The sequence below is a fragment of the Cotesia glomerata genome, linkage group LG6 (genome assembly GCF_020080835.1).
Source record: "Cotesia glomerata isolate CgM1 linkage group LG6, MPM_Cglom_v2.3, whole genome shotgun sequence".
Taxonomy (NCBI): Eukaryota; Metazoa; Arthropoda; class Insecta; order Hymenoptera; family Braconidae; genus Cotesia; species Cotesia glomerata.
Genome location: NC_058163.1, coordinates 15237381 through 15262277, shown reverse-complemented (window position 1 = coordinate 15262277; position 24897 = coordinate 15237381). Strand labels below are relative to the sequence as shown.

Sequence of the window (24897 nt, the reverse complement as noted above, 5' to 3'; positions counted from 1 at the left end):
CCCGACCTGAGGCACTAGCAGCTGTCCAAGGAGATAGGATCCGAAGGTTCATTAACAGTGAGTATAAGCTCTATTATCTATATTTGAATTCGCTAAGCGATAAAAACTAATTCGCACACTCAATCTCTTCTGAGGCGTGGTTTTTCAGTCCGGAAACTTTCCACAATCAAAATCTATAAAATTTGTATTCTTTACATTGTTAGTCCATCCTCCCCGTTTTACGCTACCGCATCCCAAAAACACTCCGACATAACACTTCGCTCACACTCTTAATTTAGATATAAATGATGCAAAAAAACATACCAAAGGGCTGAATGATCTATTAGCTAAAGTATAGTATTATATTTATTTATTTAAAAAAGTATAGTAAGCATAAAATTATATGTCATTATACAATAAAGTTAGATAGACAATAAAATTATAATAAAATAAGACAATAAAATTATATATAAATTTCAATAAAGTTAGCTGACATCTAAACATTTTTAGAATTTTTTTTATTGAAAAAATGATTACAAAAAAATTAAATATTTATTTTCATTTGTAAAAAATTTAAAAAACTAAGTGCAATTAAAAAAAAATTTTTTATATTCTAATTTAATAAATTAAACAAAATGAAAAAATAAAAAATGTCGGCTAACTTTATTATTATTTAAAGTTAGCCGACATTTTCAATTTTTCGATTTTTTTTTTGTATACTTAATTAGAATTAAAAAATATTTTTAAATAATTGCACTGATAGTTTTTCAAGTTTTTGACGAATGAAAATTTTTTTGTATTTTATTGTGATATTTTTTTCAGTAAAAAAAAAATCTACAAATTTTTAATGTCGGCTAACTTAATTTTTATTAATATTATTTGTAAGTAATTGTTTCAGCAACGATAATCACGCTATTTAATTGATAAACTATTAATTGATGTCCAAATCGTATCAATATTATCTTTGTGATTATTTTATTGAGGCTATGATACTTATTATTATTATTATAATTATTATGTTTACTATTATTACTACTTTTAATAGTGGGATAATTATTAATAATCAATCCTATTGAAACTATTTTAGGCTAGATGCATTGCAACTCACTTTCACCATTCTGATCCAGCTCGAAGAGAACTAAAAAACGCACAAAAAAAACTAAGTGATCATCCACCACTGCAGTTATTACAAATGGTCCCAACATGTTGGAATTCCGAATACGAAATGTTGGAAGGAATGGTCACTCTGCGACAACCATTATCAGATGTCTTATCTGTTTGCACAAAAGTAAAGAGTTTAAGTGGACTGGATTGAAAACTTATCATCGAGATCGTCAATATATTTCAACCGTTATATCAAGCGACTACGATCGCGTGTGGTGCAAACTATCCAACTCTTTCAATGATTTAGCCGATACTATACGGTATTCAGTATGCATTGGAAAATCTAGATTGCGACTGGGAAGAAGAAAACTCTGATGACGACGTCGATAAAATTTCATAAAATGATTCAGCTGAAAGTAAAAATGATGCAGATAAGTCCGATAATGAGAATGATATTCCGCTTTATTTCTACGATAAAAAATTCCCTATGCCACACAACTTCCGCCGTAATATTTTAAGCGCTTTAAAAGTAAGATTTTCGGACATTAGTCAAGACTCTCTACATCGAAAAAGTACCTTGCTAGACCCAAGGTATAAAGATTTTTTTCTTAGTTTAGATGATGATGAAAAGGAAAAAGAGGAACTCGTAAAGGAATTAAAAGAAGAGTAGTTAGAATATCACAACCTGGAAACAACTAATGAAGGAGAACCACTCCCTGCGCGAGAATCAAGTGGTAGTGATAGTTCATCATTTTGGGGTTTCATGAAACGACGCAACGTAGATTAATGCCAGCAGCACAATTCATCGATTGCTCGAGCTTTTGATCAAGAAATTGTACAATATCTGTATTTACCGGAAGTCGGAAACTGGAAAGATCCACTACAATGGTGGAAAGAAGAATCCGCGAAATTTCCACAACTCTTATTATTAGCCAGACGACATCTTTCTATACCTTCCACGTCCGTTGAAAGTGAAAGACTATTTTCTTCAGCTGGAGATATAGTAACTCAGAAAAGAACTTCACTATCCCCAGATACAGTGTGTTATTTAATATTTTCACGTAAAAATTTATCTTAGACAAAAAAAATTATAATATTAATTGTTTATTTTCGAATATAATAATAATTTCTTTTTAAACTGTTGTCGTTGTCATTCAAACATAATAATAAATTAAAGTTTTTTATTTTAAAACAAAAACACTACTCCATTTCTCAAAAGAATTTTTAATTATTTAAACTATTCGAACAATCTAAAACATTCAGATTATTCGAATATTTTAAACCATTCGAATAATTCGAACTATTCGAATAATTCAAACTATTCGAATAATTCAAACTATTCGAATAATTCAAGCTATTCGAATAATTCAAACTATTCGAATAATTCAAACTATTCGAATAATTCAAACTATTCGAATAATTCAAACTATTCGTATAATTCAAGCTATTCGAATAATTCAAACTATTCGAATAATTCAAGCTATTCGAATGATTCAAACATTCGAATAATTCAAACTATTCGAATAATTCAAACTATTCGAATAATTCCAAATATTCGAATAATTCGAACTATTCGAATATTTGATTCGAATTTCAAATCGATTAAATTCGATTCGATTAGTGACGAATAATTCGTAAATTCGAATATTCGCATACCCCTACATTAAACACTTCATACTGAAATATCCGACCTTTACTGCCTACAGAGACTATTCTTCTTGTAGAGCTCAAAAAGTCGACAGGGCAACTTTAAGCGTTTAGGTATGGAATTAGCGGGTATTGCAGGGATGGCATTTAGAGTCAACCGTTTTCCGAATTTTTTTCTCTCTATTCGCATTTTGTTGCAGAGGAGATCAAATGTTAGTAGAATGTTAACATTAGTTAGCTCATAATAAATATTCAGCACCTAGATTATAATTTTGATATTAATATAAATATTGTGAAAGATTTATTACAGAGTTATTATACGGAAATCCTTATTTTATAATGATATCGTTCAAATGAGTCATCAATTATTTAACAACAGTAATTAAATTATTTTTTCTTTATTGATGCGACACCTACATTTCTAAATAATATATAGCTTGGATCACGTGAAAAACTTAAAAATCAGCACAATAACCTTCAACAATCACACCTGGAGCAAGTTTGAATGATGATACATCATCAGTATCGATAGACTTATATTGCTGACGGTCATTAATATTTTTCTCGATTGTGAGATCACATTTTTCGTAATTATTCGTATTAAAGTTATCGATTAAAAATGTTTTGTTGGTCAAGTTATCTTCGGTAAGTACGTTGAAATTTTCGGTTGGGCAACTATTGATATTTTCCAGTTCATTTGTCTTAATGATTGCCGTTTTATTTGTGGTTATATGAGATTTATTCGATTGATTTCTTGGTCGTGAAAACGATTGAACATCACTTTCGTAAATTTGATTCCGTTTCATCGATGGTCGCTGATAGGGAGTTTTTCGTAGAAGTGCCTGTAAACGAAATATATTATGATTAGAATGAGTAGTTCAAATGTAAGTTTTTAAGTTCAAAATCTAAATTAATTAAAAAGGTCTGGAATCTTAGGAGTTCACGTGTTATAACGAGTGCTTGATCTCTTAAAAAAATTTCGATCTGATTACTGACTCTTATAATCGTATGCATTGACTGAGTATCGCTGTTATATGCATACTCTAAATCGTTCGTCGATTTTGGATTAAAATATTTTCTGACATTTTTATTCAAAATCGGAAAATAGGGCACAAGCTAAACACTAAATAGATGTCAGATTGCTCATGCATGTATCAAGGCGAATCTATATTCACTTCAGGGTTGCAAATAATGCATTAAAAAAATAATTGAATTAACATTCAAATTAATTTTTTTTTTATTTCGTAATTCCGAAAATTTTAATTAAAAATAGTTTTTAAATTTCTAATTCCCAATACTGAATTAAAAAATTAATAATAAATTTCTAATCCCAGAAATCGGAATTAAAATTAAAAACAAAAGTTTGAATCCTAAATACTTAATTAAAAATTAAAAAAGAATTTTAACCCAAGTACGGAATAAAAAAATTTTTTTAATCTCAAAAACTAAATTAAAAATTAATTTTTCGATCTAAAATATTTGTATTATCAAAGTATTTTTAATTTCTGATTAAGGATAAAGAAGCAACAAAAATTTTTTATTTCTTACAGAAATCAAATTATTCTTACATTTGTTGATGTAAAATGGACAGCGGAGTACTCGGTCCGACTCACTTCACCCCCCTTTTTCCCCAGCTTTCTGTGAGCAAAAAAGGGGAGGTGATGGTCATAATAGTAGTGGTTAGTAGCTTGAAATTTAAAATTTGCTATTTTCTATTAATTTGTTGTAATTTTCACAAATTTTAGTCACGGACATCAGAAATAAACTTTTTTTTTTTTTTTTTTTTTTTTTTTTAATTACTCTGTTGCCGAAAACAAAAACAAATTTATAATTATCAATAAATTTTTATTAAATATTAGGTTGCTTTTTTTTTTCAACTATTTTTTTTTCAGTCCCATCGTGAAATTTTGTTGCAAGTGCCCAAAAAAAAAAATACCCTGAAAGTTAAGGCTCTTAATATTAATATTAAGACCTCGACCCAGGCGTTTGAAGATTCCCCCTTAAAAAAACACAGAAATTTTGATTTTCTTATGTTTAAATTTCTACAGCTCAGTAACATTTCACAGCATTGCTTCGACCGTGGACGGGTTTTTCTCAAAATTGAATGCTCTACAAAAGTGTCTATTGCGGCCAAGCTGTAACTCGAACCGGCGAAGTAGTACAGGCCTCTAAACTTGATTTTTCCATTAAATTCGCGTTTTTTTCGAATTTATCTCGTGAACGACAAGAGCTACAGGAAAAATGTAAACGACAAACTTGAAAAGCACTCAATTTCCTACAAAAAAAGTCCTAAGCTCCAAGTCGCTAAAATCGAAATTTTCAGAGATATTTAATGATGATTTGATGATGAATTTTGAGTAATTTCGAATGTTTATCTAAAATTGCGTCAAATGATAAAAAATATCTTTTCAAAATATCATCAAATATCTCTAAAAGTTTTGAGTTTAGCGAATTGGTGCTTAAGACCTTTTTTGTAGAAAATTGAATGTTCTTCAAGTTTGTCATTTACATTTTTTCTGTAGCCTTTGTCATTCACGAGATAAATGTGAAAAAACGCGAATTTAATGGAAAAATCTAGTTTAGAGTCCTGTACTACTTCGCCGGTTTGAGTTACGGCTTGGCCGCAAACGACACTTTTGTAGAACATTTAATTCCTAAAAAAATTTGTCCACGGTCGAAGCAATGCTGTAAAATGCTACTGAGCTATAGAAATTTGAACATAAAAAATTCAAAATTTCTGTGTTTTTGTAAGGGGAAATCTTTAAACGCCTGGGTAGAGGTCTTAATATTAATATTGAGTGCCCAAACTTTCAAGGTTTTTTTTTAGGTACTTGCAACAAAATTTCACGATAAAACTGAAAAAAAAATAGTTGAAAAAAAAAAGCACCCTATTATATATACTATAATATTATAGGAGAGGGGGGGGGCAAAATAGGGTTCTTAAGGAAGACTCCTAAGTCATTTAATTTAAAGCTTACAGCATAATCATTATAGGATTAAATTAAACATAAGATAGATTACGACATAATAAATTTTGTCCTTGAGAAATTTTGACAATGAGAAATTTTCTGCTTGAGGAATTTTCTTCTTGAGAAATTTTTTACTTGAGAAATTTGCTACTTGAGAAATTTTACGAGATAAATTATGTTATGAGAAATTATTGCTTGAGAAAAAAGGGGTGGTCGCCAAAAATAACATTTTCTTATCGATAAGCCTACAAAAAAACCCAGAAAGATGACCAAATCACCCAAAAAAGAAACATTGTTAGTTAAAGCAATATACTCCTAAGAAAAATTGAGGTAGCACAAAAAATTTCAAAACATTGTAGTAACTTTTGACGGGTTCAGCAGACCCGGCCACGCGTTGCTGTGGCTAAAGTTATTGTTATATTACATTGTAGTATACAATTTAAGAGGAACGGTAGTAGAACATCAGTCACGGGGACCACCATGCTTTTTACATAGATGGTATTTGTAGAAAAATATGGTGACCTCCATGACAGATTTTCTACGACTATAACCCTTTATATAGTACAATGGAATTATTTACGAACCAAGAGGGAAATGTTGAAGTTGGTACACAAATTCACGGGATTGGGATTTGAAGGGGAAGGACGTTGAACACGATTGATTGATTGTCTTACAGTTTATATTAAGCAGAAATCAATACAAAAGAATTGATTTTTTCCATTTAATTTTGTAACGAATGAGCAGATTACAAAGTTGTTAGTAAATAACATATGACATTTAAAGTTATGAATGAGGTAGGTAAGGCAGGTAATCTTAAATCTTTAACAGTAATATTTATTATTTCAAATTATAAATACTTTCAATTTTAATTTAATTTAGCACTAATCGGTGCATAATATTTTTGGTTAACCTGTCTCTAGCTAACACCAATAGATTCAACGGTTTCCCAACACGTGAACATGCAACATATAGTTGCTCACGAGAAAAACACGGATTTTCCAATTCTAAACCACAAATGGACATTGTTTGGCCTTGAGACTTATTTATTGACATGGCAAAAGCTAAACGAATTGGAAACTTTAGCCGTCTGAAAGGTATGGTAGAATCTGATGGTATCATTGGAATACGTGGCAACAGGACCACTTTTCCTTTAAACTTCCCAGTTAAAATGGTTGCTTCAAGAATGTTTCTGGTGATCTTTTCGATGATCAAACGTGTACCGTTGCATAATTGAGGTGGATCCAAATTACGTAGGAGAATAATCGGGGAACCAATCTTTAATTGAAGATTGTGGGGTGGCATTCCAGGTATATTTAGTGAATTCAAAAATTCAGTTGGAAAATTTACACTGTCATTTTCATCAACAACAGTATTGATTGATATAAAAGACATCAGATCGCCTGGTAACAACTGTTATATCTGGAACTTAATTTCGTCAACATCAACATTTTTGGCTACCAAAATCGCCCGATGACTGAGCCAGTTATAATTCAAGTAATTATTCTGTATATCCGGAAAAATACTCTGTATCAATTCATTTTTATCTTGAAGAACAGTACAAAAATTGTCTGGCAATTTGATGTATTGCGTATTTAGTTGCAGTTCTATTTTACCGTTCCCAATATCTAGTAATTGCTCGGAAAATATTTGTGCTGATGGATCATTTTGCAACTTTCCCCGCATGTTTATGGTCAATCGATGTGTTTCAACACTTCGCCATAAGAATGATTGTTTTAAACATGCATTAATCTCATCCGCAAAAGTTGAGCGAGGTATAACCGGTAAGGTCTGACGGAAATCACCAGACAAAAGTAAGATAGTACCACCGAAAAGTTTATTATTGCTGTTTAAATCTTGCATAGTTCTATGCAATGCTTCAAGTGAATATTTGTGCGCCATTGTGCACTCATTCTAAATTATTATAAAACTCTTCCGCAACACTGCAGCTATTTCACTATTCTTTTTGATGTCACACATTGCATCTGGTTTATGATGAATATCCAATGGCAGCTTGAATGTTGAATGTGCCGTTCGCCCACCATCCGGTAGAGTAGCCGCAATGTCTGACGATGCAACTGCCAATGCGATTTTCTGTTGCGACTGTATTTTGGCAAGAATCAACGATATTAAAAATGTCTTACCGGTTCCACCTGGTGCGTCCAAGAAAAAAATACCGCCTTGTTCAGCAGCAACAGCCAGCATAATCCGATTATAAATAATTTTTTGTTCTGCTGATAGTAATGGCTCACTGTTCGTGATAATCGTAGCTAAATTTCCATGGTCATATTGTTGTTCTCGTTGTTAATCAGTATTGACTAAGTCAGTAGCTGGGCGATTAGGTGATGGCATACCATAATGATTAGGTGGTAAATTTGAAATTAGAACACATAAATCCTCGATCAACACCAATGCTTCATTATACATCTCTGGCGTATAATCTATGTTTTGGCATTGATTTGTTTGGCTAATTCGGTGCAATATGTCTTCTGTCATGCAATTTTTATATTTTTCCCACAAAGTTTGTGCTTGCGATGGATAACACGTCGTCAAAATAATTGCAAACAGCTGACGAATGTTATTGGGCATTGATGTCAACGCAGCATCAGCAAGCGCTGTCCCAATGGTTATCGTCTTCTAGCAATTGCAGTTCACGACATGCATCTTGGTATGTATTGAATACTCGACCATTAACTGTTCGCAGGAATTCAAAAGACGTTAAGTCGCCCCAATTTCTAAGCTTTGAATATGCCTGGAATGGAAGGATGTCGTTTTTCTTGTTTGCGTGGTTCCCATTTTTACTGGATTTGTTCCATGTGAAATAACGCGGAACTATATAGCAATGTCTTTGCAAATCGGCTAAAAATATCAAATCTTTGACAGAATGTAAAAAATTCAGTTAGTGTCATTTTTGGGGCCTCGAACACTCGTTGGAGAAGATCTTCTTCAGTGAAGTATACACGTTGACCGTTTTCGAGATGTATTGCTAGATGCTGGACAGAAGGATCTCTTTCGTGTATGGGAAAGCTGAGAATATGCCAAATAGCTTCGTTGCTGCTAATGTATCTAACCATTTGGTATCGTGCTATTTCGTCATTTTTATTTATATTTTGTACTTATATAGCCAAATCACTGCCTTTGTTTACATATTTACAGATGTATTTAATTGATTTTACAGAACTGCAAAGCTCAACGTTGATATGAGCTTTATAAGTTTTTGAAAGTAATGGTGAATATGTACCACCCACTGATTATCAAATTCTGCTTGATTTGGATAATTCGGCAGTCGCATTGTAAATGTGTGGCCACCATTCTCAGTATTTCTGCGGCGATATATAGGATAATCATCAATATCCGTGATAGCGTCATTCGTATGGGGCTTTGGGAAATTTTTCTTACATTTTCCGTTTTCCATGCATGGTGACGTGATGCTAAAAGCACCGCATGGCTCTGTGGGGCCTCCGGGTGATCGAAAATACTCGATCACCCATCTGCTTTACATAGATGATCTGAAGCTATATAGTTCTAATGAAGATCATCTACAGGCAGCCCTGAACATCGTAGCAGAGTACACACGAGATGTCGGAATGTCTTTTGGGTTGGACAAGTGTGCGGTCATACATCTGGCGAGGGGTAAGTGCTCTGATACGGGTGATGATGTCGAGTTAGTAGATGGGAGCATCTTAAGACAATTAGGCGCCGGAGAGTTGTATAGATACCTAGGAATGGAAGAGCACCGCATGCATGCGATCTCTGAAGTCCGAGCAACGCTCCGTAGTGAGTATGTTAGGAGACTCCGGAAAATTTGGTCCTCCGAACTTTCCGGCAAAAATAAAGTCTCCGCCACTAACATGCTCGCTGTCCCAGTCTTACTATACTCTTTTGGTGTCCTGAAATGGGCCCGAAAGGATTTACGAGATCTCGACATCAAAACCCGTAAGGTTATCAATATGAATCGGAGCATGCACCCCAATTCATCAGTCGCCAGATTATACCTCTCCCGGTCCATCGGTGGGAGAGGTCTGCAGAGTTTGGAGCGGCTGCATGATCGTTTGGTCCTGGGCTTAACATTCGAGGTTGTCAATTTCACTGCAGACGAGGATGACTTCCTTATGCAAATCGTACATAAACATGAAAATGCGCATAAGGGGTCGTTCTTGTATAAGGCAGCTATATATGCAGCAAGAACCCTTGGTCTTGGAGAGATAAACGTTCTTATGGAACTCCGAAAGGAAGAATTTAAGAGCGTCATCAGGAACGCCGAGGAAAAACAACTCCTAGGCGAACTGATGGACAAGTCCATGCACAGCGTGTACTTCAAACACGTGCGTGATCATGGCTTGTCCACCCAGCTGACCTTTTCCTTCTTAAAGTCAGCTGGCCTGATGTCCGAGACTGAAGGGTTCATATTTGCCTGCCAAGATGGTGTCATTAACACTCTAGAATACCGTAGCAAGGTGCTCCAGGTGCAGCTTCTGGACACGTCATCTAGGATGTGTAAACAACACCCGGAGACGCTCATGCACCTTTTGTCGGCATGTCCTGTGTTGGCGAGAGGTACATATATCCAGCGTCACAACGCTGCCCTGAGAGTACTGTACTACTATCTTCGTCATTACTACGGTATTGATATGACACCAGTGCTGCCTTATCTACCAGGAGATATTCCCCAGGTTGTTGAGAATGACAGCTGCAAAATTTACTGGAACATGCCATTTGCAACAACCCGGCGGATCGATCACAACAAACCTGATATTGTGCTCTTCGACAAGGCCACTCGTGACATTTATGTCATTGAGTTCTCGGCCCCGGCTGAACACAACATCTCAGCCAAAGAAGAGCACAAAAGAAAAATATATCAGGATCTCCTATTTGAAATTGGCAAACTTTACCCAGGTTACCGTGTCAAACTAGTCGTCCTAATCGTTGGCGTCCTTGGAGGGATGAAACAGTCTTTTGTATCTTCACTTGCCAAAGTTCCAGCTTGCACGTCATAATCTGAGTTCTTGGCTGTCAGGATGCAGAAGGCTGTAATATTAGGTTCCCTCCGTCTACTTAGGGAAATGACTTTGGCCTGCTGTGGCCGCTAACGGCCTTGTAGTGCGGAGTGGTCCAGCAGTAATGGATGGAGCTCAGGCTGGGCCCTCGGAGAGTCGGACTTCGGGGACAACCCCCCTGAGCATTTAATAACATAATAGGCTTATTCAATAAGTTATGTGGTTTATAAATGATAATTTTTATGATTGCAAGGTTTAGAAACAGCTAATTTTTAGAATCCTGAGGCTTCCAAACGCCTAATTTTATTAATTTCCAAGTTTAGAATCGGCTAAATTCACGTGGCGAGGTTTTCAATCGGCTAAATATATTATTCTTCAATTTTTTAATTTTATTTTCCTAAATATTTTTTTTTTCTACTGTTTACATTTTAATTTGAAAGAATTTTAATAATTATTTTTTTTTAATTCGGCTATTTTAAAGCTAGCGTTATTTTAAGGTAGTTGTTGCGTGATAGGCATTTCAACAGAAAGTTATGAAATTTTTTTTATCGAAAGATGAATATATTAATAATTCACTACCGAAATTTCAGATCAATTGACCGCAATGTTTTTGAGTAATTAATTTTCGAAATTGCATTTTTTACACGTAGAGGTATAGAGAGATGGTAAAGTTATTATGAAATCTTTGGTCTACTCGAGTGGAACGGATCGGTCTAATTACGATTTAGGGATTAAAAATGAAATTTTCAATTTTCAATTCTGATTTTAGGATTAAAAATTTAATTTTTAATTTCTAATTCCGATTTTGGGATTAAAAATTGAAAATAAAATTTTTAATTATGACTTTGGGATTAAAAATTTTCGTTTTGATTTTTAATGCAAAATTTTTTAATTAGAAAATTCGCCACCCTGATTCACTTATTTATTTGATGCACCAAGGATAGTTGATACTAATTTTCTATCGATCATAATTGAACAACATTAAAACTTGAAGCAATCTGCAATAGGAAACTACTTGATTTTTCAACGTCACGATCTATTTGGGGATTCAATTATTTTACATAAGATAATAAGAAAACTATAAACGACATGACTTGGTACTTTTGAAGAAGCTTTGATCAATGTCCGTAAGTAGTTTAGGCTCAAGCTTGTTCAGGGTATAAAACCTAAAAAAATGTCACTAGTCTGTTCAATTTAAAGCTTTGGGGATTTAGATACATCTGATAATGCACGCAACTCTACTTCACACGAAGTATGAAAAGAAAACACACATCGAAGCCACAATAACAACTTCGGCAAGTAACGTTCGCCGTTAAACTTAATTTTTCATGAGAATTTTGAATCAGAAATTATATTACTTCAAACGTTGAGGGATCCATAGAATTAGGAATGACAGAAATTGAAATTCTTCAAAACCATCGAAAATTCGCACTCTTACTGTTTGTTTGCGAAGTAAAACTAATAAATGCGATAGCTTGTAATACTTTTGTAAATTGCATCTGAAAGCTTATCAAATAGGCTTTAATTTGCAGACCTCACCATCAGAGGCTAAGGCTTACTTACTCTCTTTGTCCATTTAATGGAATTTTATTCTTGCCTTCGGTTCAGAAATTATTTTAGGAGTTATTGGTTTCACTATGACATCTACTTTTATTTTGGCTGCTGAATGGTCTTTTAATTTTAAATTCATATTGAAAACATTATTCAGCATGAGTCAGAAGAAATGGAATTTAGAAAAATTTACCATTAACTGCTATAATAAAAATTGATTTTAATAACTTTTCTTACTTCCATAAATAAAATTTCAAAGTGACTAACTTACGGAAAAAATAATAATAAAAAAATTATGAAAACGGTTGACCCTAAAGGCCATCCCTGCAACTTCTCGCTGATTCCGTTAATACATGGCCGTTTTTTTTAAGCTCTTCGAGCTCAAAACGATACCTTTTCTTTACTTTTGAGCTCTTAAGCTCAAAAGTCTGATAGAAGTTTCATAGAACACTATTTTTGAATTTTCAAACCGCAATAACCTTTAAATAAATAAACCGATTTTTACGCCGTTGGCGGCATTCTACGCAGTTTTCTAAGCCTCATAATGAATTTCTAAGTTTTAATTGGTCAAACTAGAAATTTCGGAGTAACTCCGAAAAAACACTTTTTTCGGTTTTCTTTCGTTCACGATATCTCTCGAACGAATCAACCAATTTTGACTGGATTGGCAGCGATCGACGTCGTTTTTCAAGGTTAAGATCTAATCAGTTTTTGAAATCGATCGGTAGAGCCATTTTAAAGTTATGCCGAAAAAATCACTTCTGAAAAAATTTTTTTTCCTATTTTTTTTTAGATTTCTCCAAATTTCTCAAAATCTATCGATTCGAATCGGTTCAAATTTTCAGTTAATCTAAGTTTGGCGGAGCTCTTTCGAATAGCACCAACCGCGAGGAAATCGGTTCAACCATTCAAAAGTTATGAGAGGTTTACACACACACCCGTCGGAAGAAGCCAAACTCCCACCGGGCGCGTCCCCAGGTGGCGGATAGGGGGGTCCCAACCGGTGGTAAGATCGGTGGATTGGGGCGAAATAAAATAGCCCTCGCGGACCAAATCAGGCATCAGAGCTGAAGAGTAACAGCCACCGTCCGTGTATCCTTTTGGATCGGAGAAAGCTCGCTGTTCTTCGAAGCAGAAGGTAAGAGCGAAATAAAATAGCTCTCGCGGTAAAAAACGAAAACTCCCCTTTCGGCAGGAAGGGTTGGTCACACCATCTGACCTAGGGTCACGTACGCAGGTGATACGGTGACGCTGCGCGAAAGAGATGTGCGAAATGATCCTTATAGCGTGGTGTAGGTGGTAACTCCCGGCATCTACGTGCCGCACCCACGGGAGCAAGAGGAAGCCGATGAAGGAAGCAGGTGCAGGGTCGAAGCGGTTGAGATTTCCCGCTTCAATGACCGAAAGCTCTTATAGCAATGGAGGTAGCTGTAAGAGTGATCACCCCTCCACTTCCGGAGGCATCGCGTTCGGAGACGACCTTTTGCTTTGGAGTATCACTCAAAACCATGGAAGAAACGAAAAATCAAGAAAAGGACAGGAGTATTAGTGGGCCTCACGCCCAAGAAGCAGCGATTAACGTAAGCGCTGAGATGAAGCGGACGCAAGCGCTGGAACGCCTCGAAAAGCTGACCAGCGAACTGCATAAGTTTGTCCAATCAAAGGTCAATATCCATAAAGAGGTAAAGGCCAAGGCAACCGGGGTAGTTAACGCCCTTCGAAGGTTTAAAAAACTGGACGAAGAATAGCAGTCACCTCGACGACTCACTCCTCGTCTTACGCCGGAGAAGAGCAGTCAACTTACTGTGGAGATCGAAGAATTAATGGGCACCGGAGGCGATGATGACGGGAATCAGATGCTAAAGACGAAGGTCATACTTCCAACAAGTCTAACAAGAGGAAGGACCGAAACTCCCCAGACGGAGTAGATGGGCGATTGACGAAGAGAAAGGACTTGAAACCAAGTCCTCCGAAAAACGTGATGAAGCAGAACGCCGAAAGAAAAGACGCGACTGATTGGAAAGATGTCCACATAAGGAAAGAGAAACGGAGGCTAGCCAAAGAACAGCTCCCAAAGAAGCCTTCAAAGAAGCCCAGGCCGGAGCCTAAGCGCAAAAAACCGCTCAGATGGATCAGACCCGACGCACTGATCATCCGCCCGGCCGAGAAAGCAAAGTACACCGAGATTCTGCGTCGCATAAAGAAGGACGTCCCTGATGAGCAGGTTAGCACAACGGTGGACCAGATCAACAAGACCAGAAGCGGGGACTTGCTGATTACGATTTCGCGGAAGAGCGTGGACAAAGGCCAAGGCCTGCAACAGACCATCGCAAACATTCTTAAGGAGGAGGCCAAAGTGATCTGCAAAGGGCCACAAGAAGACATCGAGATCCGAGACCTAGATGACACCACAACAAAGGAGGAGGGATATTCAGGCTGTCCTGCATACGGTAACCAAGGACCTCTGCGAAATACCACCAGAGACAGTCAAGATCCGCAAAGCCTACAGAGGTACCCAAACCGCTGTCGTGACACTACTGGCTGCAGCAGCTCAGAAGATATGAGAAGGAAGCGGTAAAATCCAAATTGGCTGGGTCAACTGCTAAATTAGAGCCACGAGAAAACCTACCCAATGTTACAAATGCTGGCATTTCGGGCACCACGGATCCCAGTGCAGAAGCAAGACAGATCGATCCAAGCTATGCATCAGATGCGGCCAAGAAGGACACAAGGTTGCGGACTGTAAAAACCCAGTGAAGTGTGTATTATACGCAGAAAATGAGATCGCAGAGAACGCTGCCCATCACGCCGGCACATACAGGTGCCCGGTATAGGTAGACAGATAGATATATATTTATTTGTCCTTAGAGCCGAAGCTCCCTCAAGGCCATCAATAAGCATTACATTTTATATATATATATATATATATATATATATATATATATATATATATATATATATATATATATATGTATATATATATATATATATATATATATATATATATATATATATATATATATATATATATATATATATATATATATATATATATATATAAGTATACAGTATAAAAATACAATTACAATAGTACTGTAAGTTTGATAATATAACAACAGCAAGGTTTTAAAGTTACCTAAATACAATAAAGTTACCTCATAAATTTACAGTAGTTAGCTAGTAAATTTATAAACCCTTTGAGACACTTTGAAACAGAAATTATAATTAATTAAACAAATATAATAATGATTTTAATTGTCATTAGCCAGAAAAAATGAAAAAGATGCATTTTGAAATTCAGGAAGATTATCTACAGTTGTCAGCCCAGGTGGCAACGAGTTCTAGATACGTATACCATTGATTATAAAAGATTGTTCATACATATTACTATTTGCTCTTGGCAAACGCAAGTAATCTTGTCTAATGTCACTTCTACGCATTGATTCATTAAGATATTGAAGTCCTGGACCAAACTACTGCCGATAATTTAGCCTTATTTCTTTAAAAAACAAACATGCTATGAAATAATCTCTTTTCTTACTCAATTTTAGCCACTCTAATTTATTATAATACGGGGTTACATGTTTATATCTGGATAATTTGAAAATAAATCTTACGCAAGAATTTATTTTTCTTTGCAACCTAAGCAGCAGCTTTTTCGAAATGTTGGTAAACGCAGCACAACTATAATAAAAAATTGGGAATATAAGTGTAGTCACTAATTTTACTCGCAATTGTTCATTAAATATTTCATTGTTAATTTTAAGTTGAGCTAACGTTTTCATAGCTTGATTACAAGTCTTCAATACTTGGTGTTCCCAAGAGAGATTATTATCGAAAATGACCCCTAGATATTTAACAGTATTAACATGAGGAATAACGCAATTATCAACTAAAATATTCTCTGCATTTATACAATAATCATTGCTAACTTTAAGTCTACTGCCAAAGATGATTGCTTTGATTTTTGAAGCATTTAACTTTAAGCAATTTAAATCACACCATTTAACAGTTTTTTCTATTTTACTATTCAATAAAGCAATGGTAATGAAACTAGAGTGTCCGATACCAGATGATTAAGCCATGTTTCAGAGACAGCTATTATATCATAGCGATGAGATCTAAAATATTCTCTAAAGAGTTGAAAGTGTTGCTCATTTCTGAGCGATTGCGCATTAATATGACAAACTTTTAAATAATTATTTAAACTACGAAGCGATGAAGTAAATGTAGTTATCAAAGAAGCAGGTACTGGCAATGAGGGAGCTGATACTTGTTATTCAAGAACATCTGCAAGCGGCTCAAGTCCCGTTGATGGTCGCAGCTTAACTGGCGGCTTATCATCAGCATATCTCACCTTCACAGTCGAAAATGAAATCCAAGTATTCTTTGGCTTAAGATTTGGATACTTCTTTCGTATTTGCTGTCGAAGTTTATATAAAGATGCCGGATGTCTGCGATGTAAGTAGGTAGGAGCTTCAGGTGATTGAGCAAAGAGGTATACAAAAAGGCACTCCAGAGAATGACAAGCAAGCAAACATGAGGATATAACAGCTTAACCTCAATCACTGTGAGGCCGCGCATGACCTGCTCGTGCAGACCGTGCGTGAATTAGAGCTTGATTTAGTAATAATAGCAGAGCCATACAGACACCTGAATAACCAACCTTGGGAAACTGACAGCACCACCAAGGCTGTCATCTGGTCCTGTGGCAAACTTCCCTTCCAGAGCATAGTGAGCAATGATAGCATCGGCTTTGTAGCAGCATCTATTAACGACATCCGTTTTTATAGTTGCTATGCACCACCTAGCCTTTCCATCGCCGACTTTACTGACTTCCTGGATCGACTGACCGAAGACACAAAGCAATACTACCCAGTAGCTATAGCAGGGGACTTCAATTCCTGGGCGGTAGACTGGAGCTGCAAGCAGACTAATGCGCAAGGCAAGGCACTACGTGAAGCAATGGCCTCACTGGACGTGGTCCTTCTCAACATCGGTGAGACACCAACATATACCAAGGGAGAGACTAGTTCGATAATAGACCTCACATTCGTCAGCAGCAGCTTATTGAAAGGAAACTATTCTTCGGAAGTCTTAAACACCTACACCGCCAGCGACCACAGTGCAATACTTTGGGAAATATCAGCTAGCCGGAACCCTCAAAGAGCAACTAGACAAACTAATGCAGCTGGATGGAAAGTGAACGACTTTGACTCGGAAGCTTTGGTAGTAGCCTTAGACAGTGACTCGACCATCATCACAGGAAATGCTGTAGAGAAGACGAAGGACTTAATGACGAGAATTGCCCAGGCGTGCGACACGTGCATGCCCCGTGAGCGTGGCATCAATAAAAGACCATCGGTGCACTGGTAGAATGATCAGATTAACGCCCTTCGCACAGCCTGTCAAAAAAAGAGAAGATTATCACAACGTGGCCACCGATGACCTAACTCTGCGGAGCTGGTCGCAGAATATAAATAGGCCCGTCGAGAACTGAACAAGGCCATCAAAGATAGCAAAAGACGCTGTTGGAAGGAACTTGTCGATGAGGTAGAAAAGGACCCATTGGGCAGACCGTATAGGGTGGTCATGACCCACCTGAAGTGCCAGTCAATGCCATCACCTACGTGTCCACAGCTCCTGGAAAGAATAGTTTCTACGCTGTTTCCTCGACAAAGTAAGTTCGGCTATTCTTCATTGCCAGTAAATCGAGAAGACATTCCACCTGTCACAGAAGAGGAACTGATGGAGGCACGCAACCGAGTAGGGAATAATAAGGCGCCGAGATTGGATGGAAACCCGAATATTGCATTAAAAACAGCTATTAAAGCAGCGCCAAATCTACTCTTAGATACCTACGATTCGTGCCTAAAAGAAGGGATTTTTCCTAGAAGATGGAAACAGCAAAGACTTGTACTTCTCCCTAAAGGGAAGAAGCCACCGGACGAGCCATCATCCTACCGACCACTCTGCATGCTGGATACAGCGGGTAAGATATTAGAGCGTATAATGCACCAACGACTAGAAGCAGTCGTCGATTCACTCCTAGCAGAAGGCCAGTATGATTTCCGAAAAGGACGATCAACGCTGGATACGATCAACCTGGTGGTCGATACAGCTAAGGAAGTAATCGCTGGAAAGAGATGGGAACGTGGCAGAAAGGAGTATTGTTTAGTGGCTGCCTTGGACATCAAAAATGCCTTCAATTCCGCTATATGGGACTGCATCATGCGAGCTCTCGAAGATAAAGAAGTATCAGGATACCTGCGCTGAATGGTAGCAAACTACTTTACAGACAGAGTCCTCAAATATGACACAAAAAACGGTCCAAGGGCGTACGAAATAACCGGAGGAGTGCCACAGGGCTCGGTTTTGATCACACCAGAGTCAATAGTAGAAGAAATGCTGCCATCCGGAGCTGCCTGGAACGCCACAAGCACGTTTACCACCGAAGTGCTGACAGAGCTGCGTTCCATTGAAAGAAAAAGGGCAAATGACAGGAACTAGAAGGAAGGAAAAATAACACCTTAGCTACCAGAAGGAATAGCAGTAGCTAGATCCTCCCCTCACGAAGTAATGCCTGACGGCGGTTTCCATGAGGGATCAGAGGAAAGAAGAAAAGGGGTTTAGGGTTTAGTGGGTAGGGACGTTAGCATCGAGTTGTAGTATGACGCTGCGTCGAGACACCACATATCCAGGCCGAACAGCTATGCCTGGAATCCGTAAATGGGATTCCCCCCCCCCTAAGTTAAAAAAAAAAACACACATACTCACACACACACACACATACATACATACATACATACAGACATAGTGACACCCTCGTGGGAATAGTCAGGGAATCTTCCTAGGACCTCAAAACGTCGAGATCTAATGAAAACTCGATTTTAAAAAAAAGGGGTAGAACCAATAACCTCGATTTTTGAAAATTCTCAATTTTCTCAACGAGAAGTTAAAAAGTGCTATTCGGCAGCCGAAATGGAGGTAGATTTCATTTTAATAATAATAATAATAAAAATGCCAGACATTAAAATTACATACTAAAATAATTGTTACTTTTCCATTCAAAACTTATAAAGTTGTAAAGTTTCATAAGTCAAAAATAATTAAAATATTTAGAAAATGAAAATATAGTTTTCATAAATAGAATAACGTTGTGTTGCGAGAACGCCTATTCCTTAACCTTTAAGCGATAAAATTTCGATATCACTGAGTATAATCTGGGATGATATCCAGTGTCATCTTGTTCTTTCCGTATACCAACGAATTTTAAAATTTATAATATTTGATTTATTCATGTGTTCGTTGAACAATGCCCAGTAGCGATTAACTCGCTCCTGGGGGACTCCCAAATTCAAGAGACGCACCTGTCCACCGCTAGTTCCCGCAAAATCGAACCGCCAATGGAAAATCAGCCTCTCGATCACGCCATGGATCGACCGCTTTATTGGCTGATCGCTCTCGCTAGACATGCGCAATAGCCTTCTTCCCCAAGTCAACGAGGAAAAAGACGAACTATTATTATTATCTTTCGCTTCCACGCTTTTAGTTGCAACAAGTCGCCATTAATTCCGCTTTGCTTTCGCTTATTGTTAGTTAACCGCATTTCGCTATTTTTATAATCTAAATTACTTAAATTAACCGCTAATAATTCGCTTTAGTTTTTTACAGGTAAATTGTATTATTTGTGCATTATTTTCACCGCCTTTTTCAGTGCCGGCAGAGTTTTCAACCACGTGTCAACCGGCTTCGCTTTCGCTAACCACGCTGTATTTTTTAAATCCACTTTTATTGAAACAATCCGCTATTGAATATATTTAATATTAAGTGTATTTATTGTAAATGAATTCTTAGTGTTAATTTTGATAATAATTTACGCGTTTTAATTGAGATATCCAGACCCAAACCAAATCACCGCTTTTTCGCTCTTTCAACATTTTACATCATGCTTAATTATAGTGTAATAAGTTAATCTCGATAATTCTTAAACCAAGTGGAGTTTTAACACTGGACAATTTTATTTATGAAAGACAATATTTTAAACTCATTTAGTTCAAAAAATTTTTGTCTCACGTTAAAATTTTTTAAACATTTACCAACTAATATTTCAAAAATTGTAATATTTGATTTATTCATGCTTAAATATAATGTGACTAATTAATCTCGATCATTCTTAAACTAAGCGGAATTTCAACACATGATTTTATTTATAGCAGAATATATCTTGAGCTAATTTTATTCGAAAAATCTTTGTCTTAAGTCAAAATTTTCTGAAATATATACCGAAAAATTTTTTAAATTTATAATATTTGATTTATTCATGCTCTAATTAACGCAATTGGTTACGTAAGCAATTATTTATCTAATTTATCTGTTATACGAAATGTTTATCCTAACAATAACATTTTAGGACCCAAATAATCAAGTCAAAAATCGAACTTTCCATTCACATAACAGTTATTTATTATTCTATGAAGATTGTTGCAATTGTTTTTATTTCTTATTCGCAATAAAAAGCAATTGTGTTTTATAAACAGCGATTGACGGGTGACAATTTTTCAATGTTATTGTGATAGTTCTTTAATTTATACACATAACATTTATTTTGAATATTATCGAAACAGATTTATTTTAAAAATTCGATTAATAATTATTATAATAACTACAAAAAACATCAAGCGTGTGAATAATAACTAATCAAGTAAGATTTTAAACATAAATAATAAGACTTTATCAATGCTATTACCTATACTAAAAATTCGAAGGTTGTGTTTTATTATGTATAGTTCTGGAGTTACATTTGAAAACTATTCAAAAATCACGAATTCTCAAGTCAAAATTTTCTGAAATTCGTACCAATCAATTTTTTAAGAATTATAATGTTTAATTTATTCATGCTTAAATATAGTGTGACTTATTAATATCGATAATTGCTAAACAAAGCGGCGTTTCAACACTGGACTTGATTTTAATTATAGGAGACAATGTTTTAAGGTAGTAGTCTGGTAACTAATGCCTATTTTCATGACTTCTTTGGAGGGTGGTTGTTTATAGGAAAATAAAAATAAATTATCTTGAATATTTAGTGTTTTTATTTACATATTGAAAATAAAAAAAAAATTTATTTGAAAAAATTTAATAGTTTATTACTATTATTATTGTCACTCGAAGTTGGAACCTCCAAAAAAATGCACGTGGGTGGCCCGGGTGATTTTGGCTCTTGATGTTATCTGAAATCAAATATTCTTGATTATTTTTAATCTATAGACATATCATTCTGATCGGAACTACTGAAGTTGAATTTCAAGGGTAAATAAGAAAATGGCGGACTTTGAAAAAAAAAGTCCTTCTATTTTAGCAAAGAAAGGGTTGTAAAATAAAAAGTTAGGGGTGAAAAAAATTCTCGTTAGTACCGACGAGAACTATAAGTGTTTAGAACAGCCTGTTAAAATTTGAAAGCAATCGGTTCAGTAGAAAAAAAGTTAGGACCCGGGCCGACCAGAAAAACAATGTTTTGAGAAAAACGCGTTTAAATGTCAAAAACAAATTTTTATAAGTAAACTTATACTTACGTCAATCGTCTATGCCTGGAGCGTATAATATGCCTTCATCCTCTTCATAGGCATCATTCTCCGCAACTTTGTCCGCTCTTCGACTCTTTCGGGCTTCTTTCGATGACATTGCTGTAGCATTTTCCGCTTTTGCAATCCGAGATTTATTGTAAGATTTTGCAAACGCGGCAGCGAACGGGCCGAGCGTAACGTCCATGACTTCCAATATTTTTAGTACTGGGAAAAATCCTTCGTTAAATATACATGCTGCAGTGAATGAAGTAATTTCTAATGTTTTTTGGCCTACAAAAATATGTTTTGGTGCAAAACTCCAAACACAATGATTAAAAGCCTCGTTATTATTCTGTGTGTTTCCTACTAAACATCTTTCCAAAAGATCATCTGATGACAGATCTTCGTAAATTGGTTCCAAAAGATTTGCAGTGTCTTCATCGAAAGAAGGTAGATGAAGAAACGTATCTTGATGACCTTCAGATTTAAATTTTTGATATTTGCACCAGGAATCGGGACCCTCTGGGCAATAAGAATGCTGGGGCTCTTCATTAGTTGATATAAAATGATAATAAGTTGCCCATATAGCTTTTCTCATATTTTCAACAGAGTCGTCATTTCTCATAATAGCTAAGACATAATAAGTACTAAGTTTGATCATTAATTTATTAGTTAGTGTCAGACTTTTGGTAGCTTTGGTGCTCTCGGTATCAATGGTTTCCTTCTTTTGTGTTCTATTTTTTTTTTGGTGTCGTCCCTTTCTTCGGAGTTACTCTGTAACGGGAGATTTTTTTGCCTGTTCATTGGCCCCTTAATTAATTTAATAAAATATAACAATATCTAGCAAAAATGATTCTAAATTAACAAGGGCGCCACCAGGATTTTGTATCTCGGTTCCTTGAACCGGAAACCAGAGCTGAGCTTATAATCTACAGGGAGAGAGAGTGGAGGAAGGTGATCTGAAAGAAATAAATTTTTATTTAACAATATATCGATATTTATTAACTATATAAAATAACAAATGGTGATCACTCACGCACTCACACTACAATTAACAACTTAAGACTACAGCCTAACTAACGGCTGACCAGGACCTCTTAAGACTAACAGCCTAACTAACGGCTGACCAGAACTTCTTAAAACTAACAGCCTAACTAACGGCTGACCAGGACCTCTTAAAACTAACATCCTAACTAACGGCTGACCAGGACCTTTTAAAACTAACAGCCTAACTAACGGCTGACCAGAACTTCTTAAAATTAACAGCCCAACTAACGGCTGACCAGGACCTCTTAAAACTAACAAAAATTCTTAATCCTACAGTACCCTCATATGGAGCGTCTATACTGCAGTTTCTAACTAAGTCGCGCTGTCCACCGGACCCTCACGCTCTATCAAAATTCTTAATCCTGACGGTACCCTCTTATGGAGCGTCTATACCGCAGTTTCTAACTAAGTCACGCTGTCCACCGGACTCTCACGCTCTATCAAAATTCTTAATCCTGACGGTACCCTCTTATGGAGCGTCTATACCGCAGTTTCTAACTAAGTCGCACTGTCCACCGGACCCTCACGCTCTTAGACTGTCTGAACTACTCTACTTGGCAAAACATCAACAAGTAGAGAATGTGCACACTCACACACACATATCCCGCACGATCTTCACACACATAACCCGCTCACACACACACACTGGCTCTACTTAACTTTTATTTTTGACTTATAAAATTAAACTCCAAAAATAACAACATTAATTTTTATTAAAATTTTCAGTCATTAGCTCGCAATTAAATCGTAAACCATTTTCACAACTAATAATTTAATTCTCAAAAAATTTACACGAAAAACCGATGCTTGAATTTATTCCAAATTATCCACGAGTTTAATACTCAACATTAAATAAATTTTTAGGAATATTCGACGTAAAAATTTATTTCAATTCAACTCGTAATTTAATTCATCAATTTTGAATAAAATCTAAAGAATATTTCTTTATAAAATTCTGACTAATTTTCTGGGGCTTAATCCACGCCGTTAAATATTTTTATAAATAATTCCAACAAAATAATACTTTTAATTTTCAATAGTTCAATATATAAAATGACCACGTGGAATTTTTCGATTTATAAATAATTAATAAAACAATTTGTCTCAATATAAAATAAATTCACGAAAAATTATCCACGAGTATCCAATCTTTATTGCGTCGAAGTTCAGTAGCCAATTCTTAATAAATTATATTAAATAAATAATACTTTCTGGTAACAAATAATATTAAATAATAATAATTCAATTGTTCTTACTAATAAATTATCACGTGAAATAATTGCTAGGAATTTGCGCGATCAAAATGGACGCCGATATTCGTTAGTGCGTAGCAAATATGACCTCGGGTATGCGACTGACGCTTGACCGGTCGTGAGCCGCCGATTGGAATAATTCTCGATATTCAGAAATTTAATTAATGTTTTAATAATGAAATAAATTTATTTAAACCAATCTTAAAATGTTAATAATTATGAACTGGCCAAATTAATAAATTAATTACTCACGACTTCCAAACCCAAGAGGTCTAGAACATTCTTCGGGTATAAAATCCCCAAGAAGAATGCTCACAATGCTAACGAATAAGAATTAATTACAATTAATTAATTATTTAATTATTATCAGGCAAAATATTATAAACAATTGAATTATCAAAAATTTGATTTAATAATGAGAAGTAGTAAAATTGATGAGCCGGGTATACAACCCCCTTGGCTCATAAAAAATGTGAAAGTCTCAATACCTGGTTAAATTTGTGCTGAGGAAACTCTTTGTTCAAAGCTGGTTTCCTTCTTGGACTTTTTGGCTGCTGATGTTGTTGAACTGAGCACTGCACTACTTCTAACTCACCGCAGCTACTTAACTGAGCAAGAAACCCAAAATTTCCCCCACTTAATGCTAATGGGTCCCGAAGACCGAGACGCACCATTGCTGCGTCGAATAATTATCACGCGTGTGCAGTTTTACCGTCACAGGGTGAATAGCCCATTTACAACTCCTTTCTTCGCTGTAACTTCTTTTTCTTATTTATAATTTTTCATC

General features: G+C 35.7%; 1 protein-coding gene across 2 annotated transcripts in view; it reads right to left on the bottom strand.

Moving 5' to 3' along the window:
• Nucleotides 1-3118: 3118 nt before the first annotated feature.
• The window catches only part of LOC123268101 (neither inactivation nor afterpotential protein C-like), a 599151-nt gene continuing 577372 nt past the window's right edge, over nt 3119-24897 (bottom strand). For both annotated transcript variants that reach the window (XM_044732982.1, XM_044732983.1), the window contains one exon: nt 3119-3572. In XM_044732982.1, the coding sequence (XP_044588917.1) occupies nt 3186-3572 (387 nt within the window). In that variant the 3' untranslated portion in view covers nt 3119-3185. The remainder of the gene's footprint in view (nt 3573-24897) is intronic.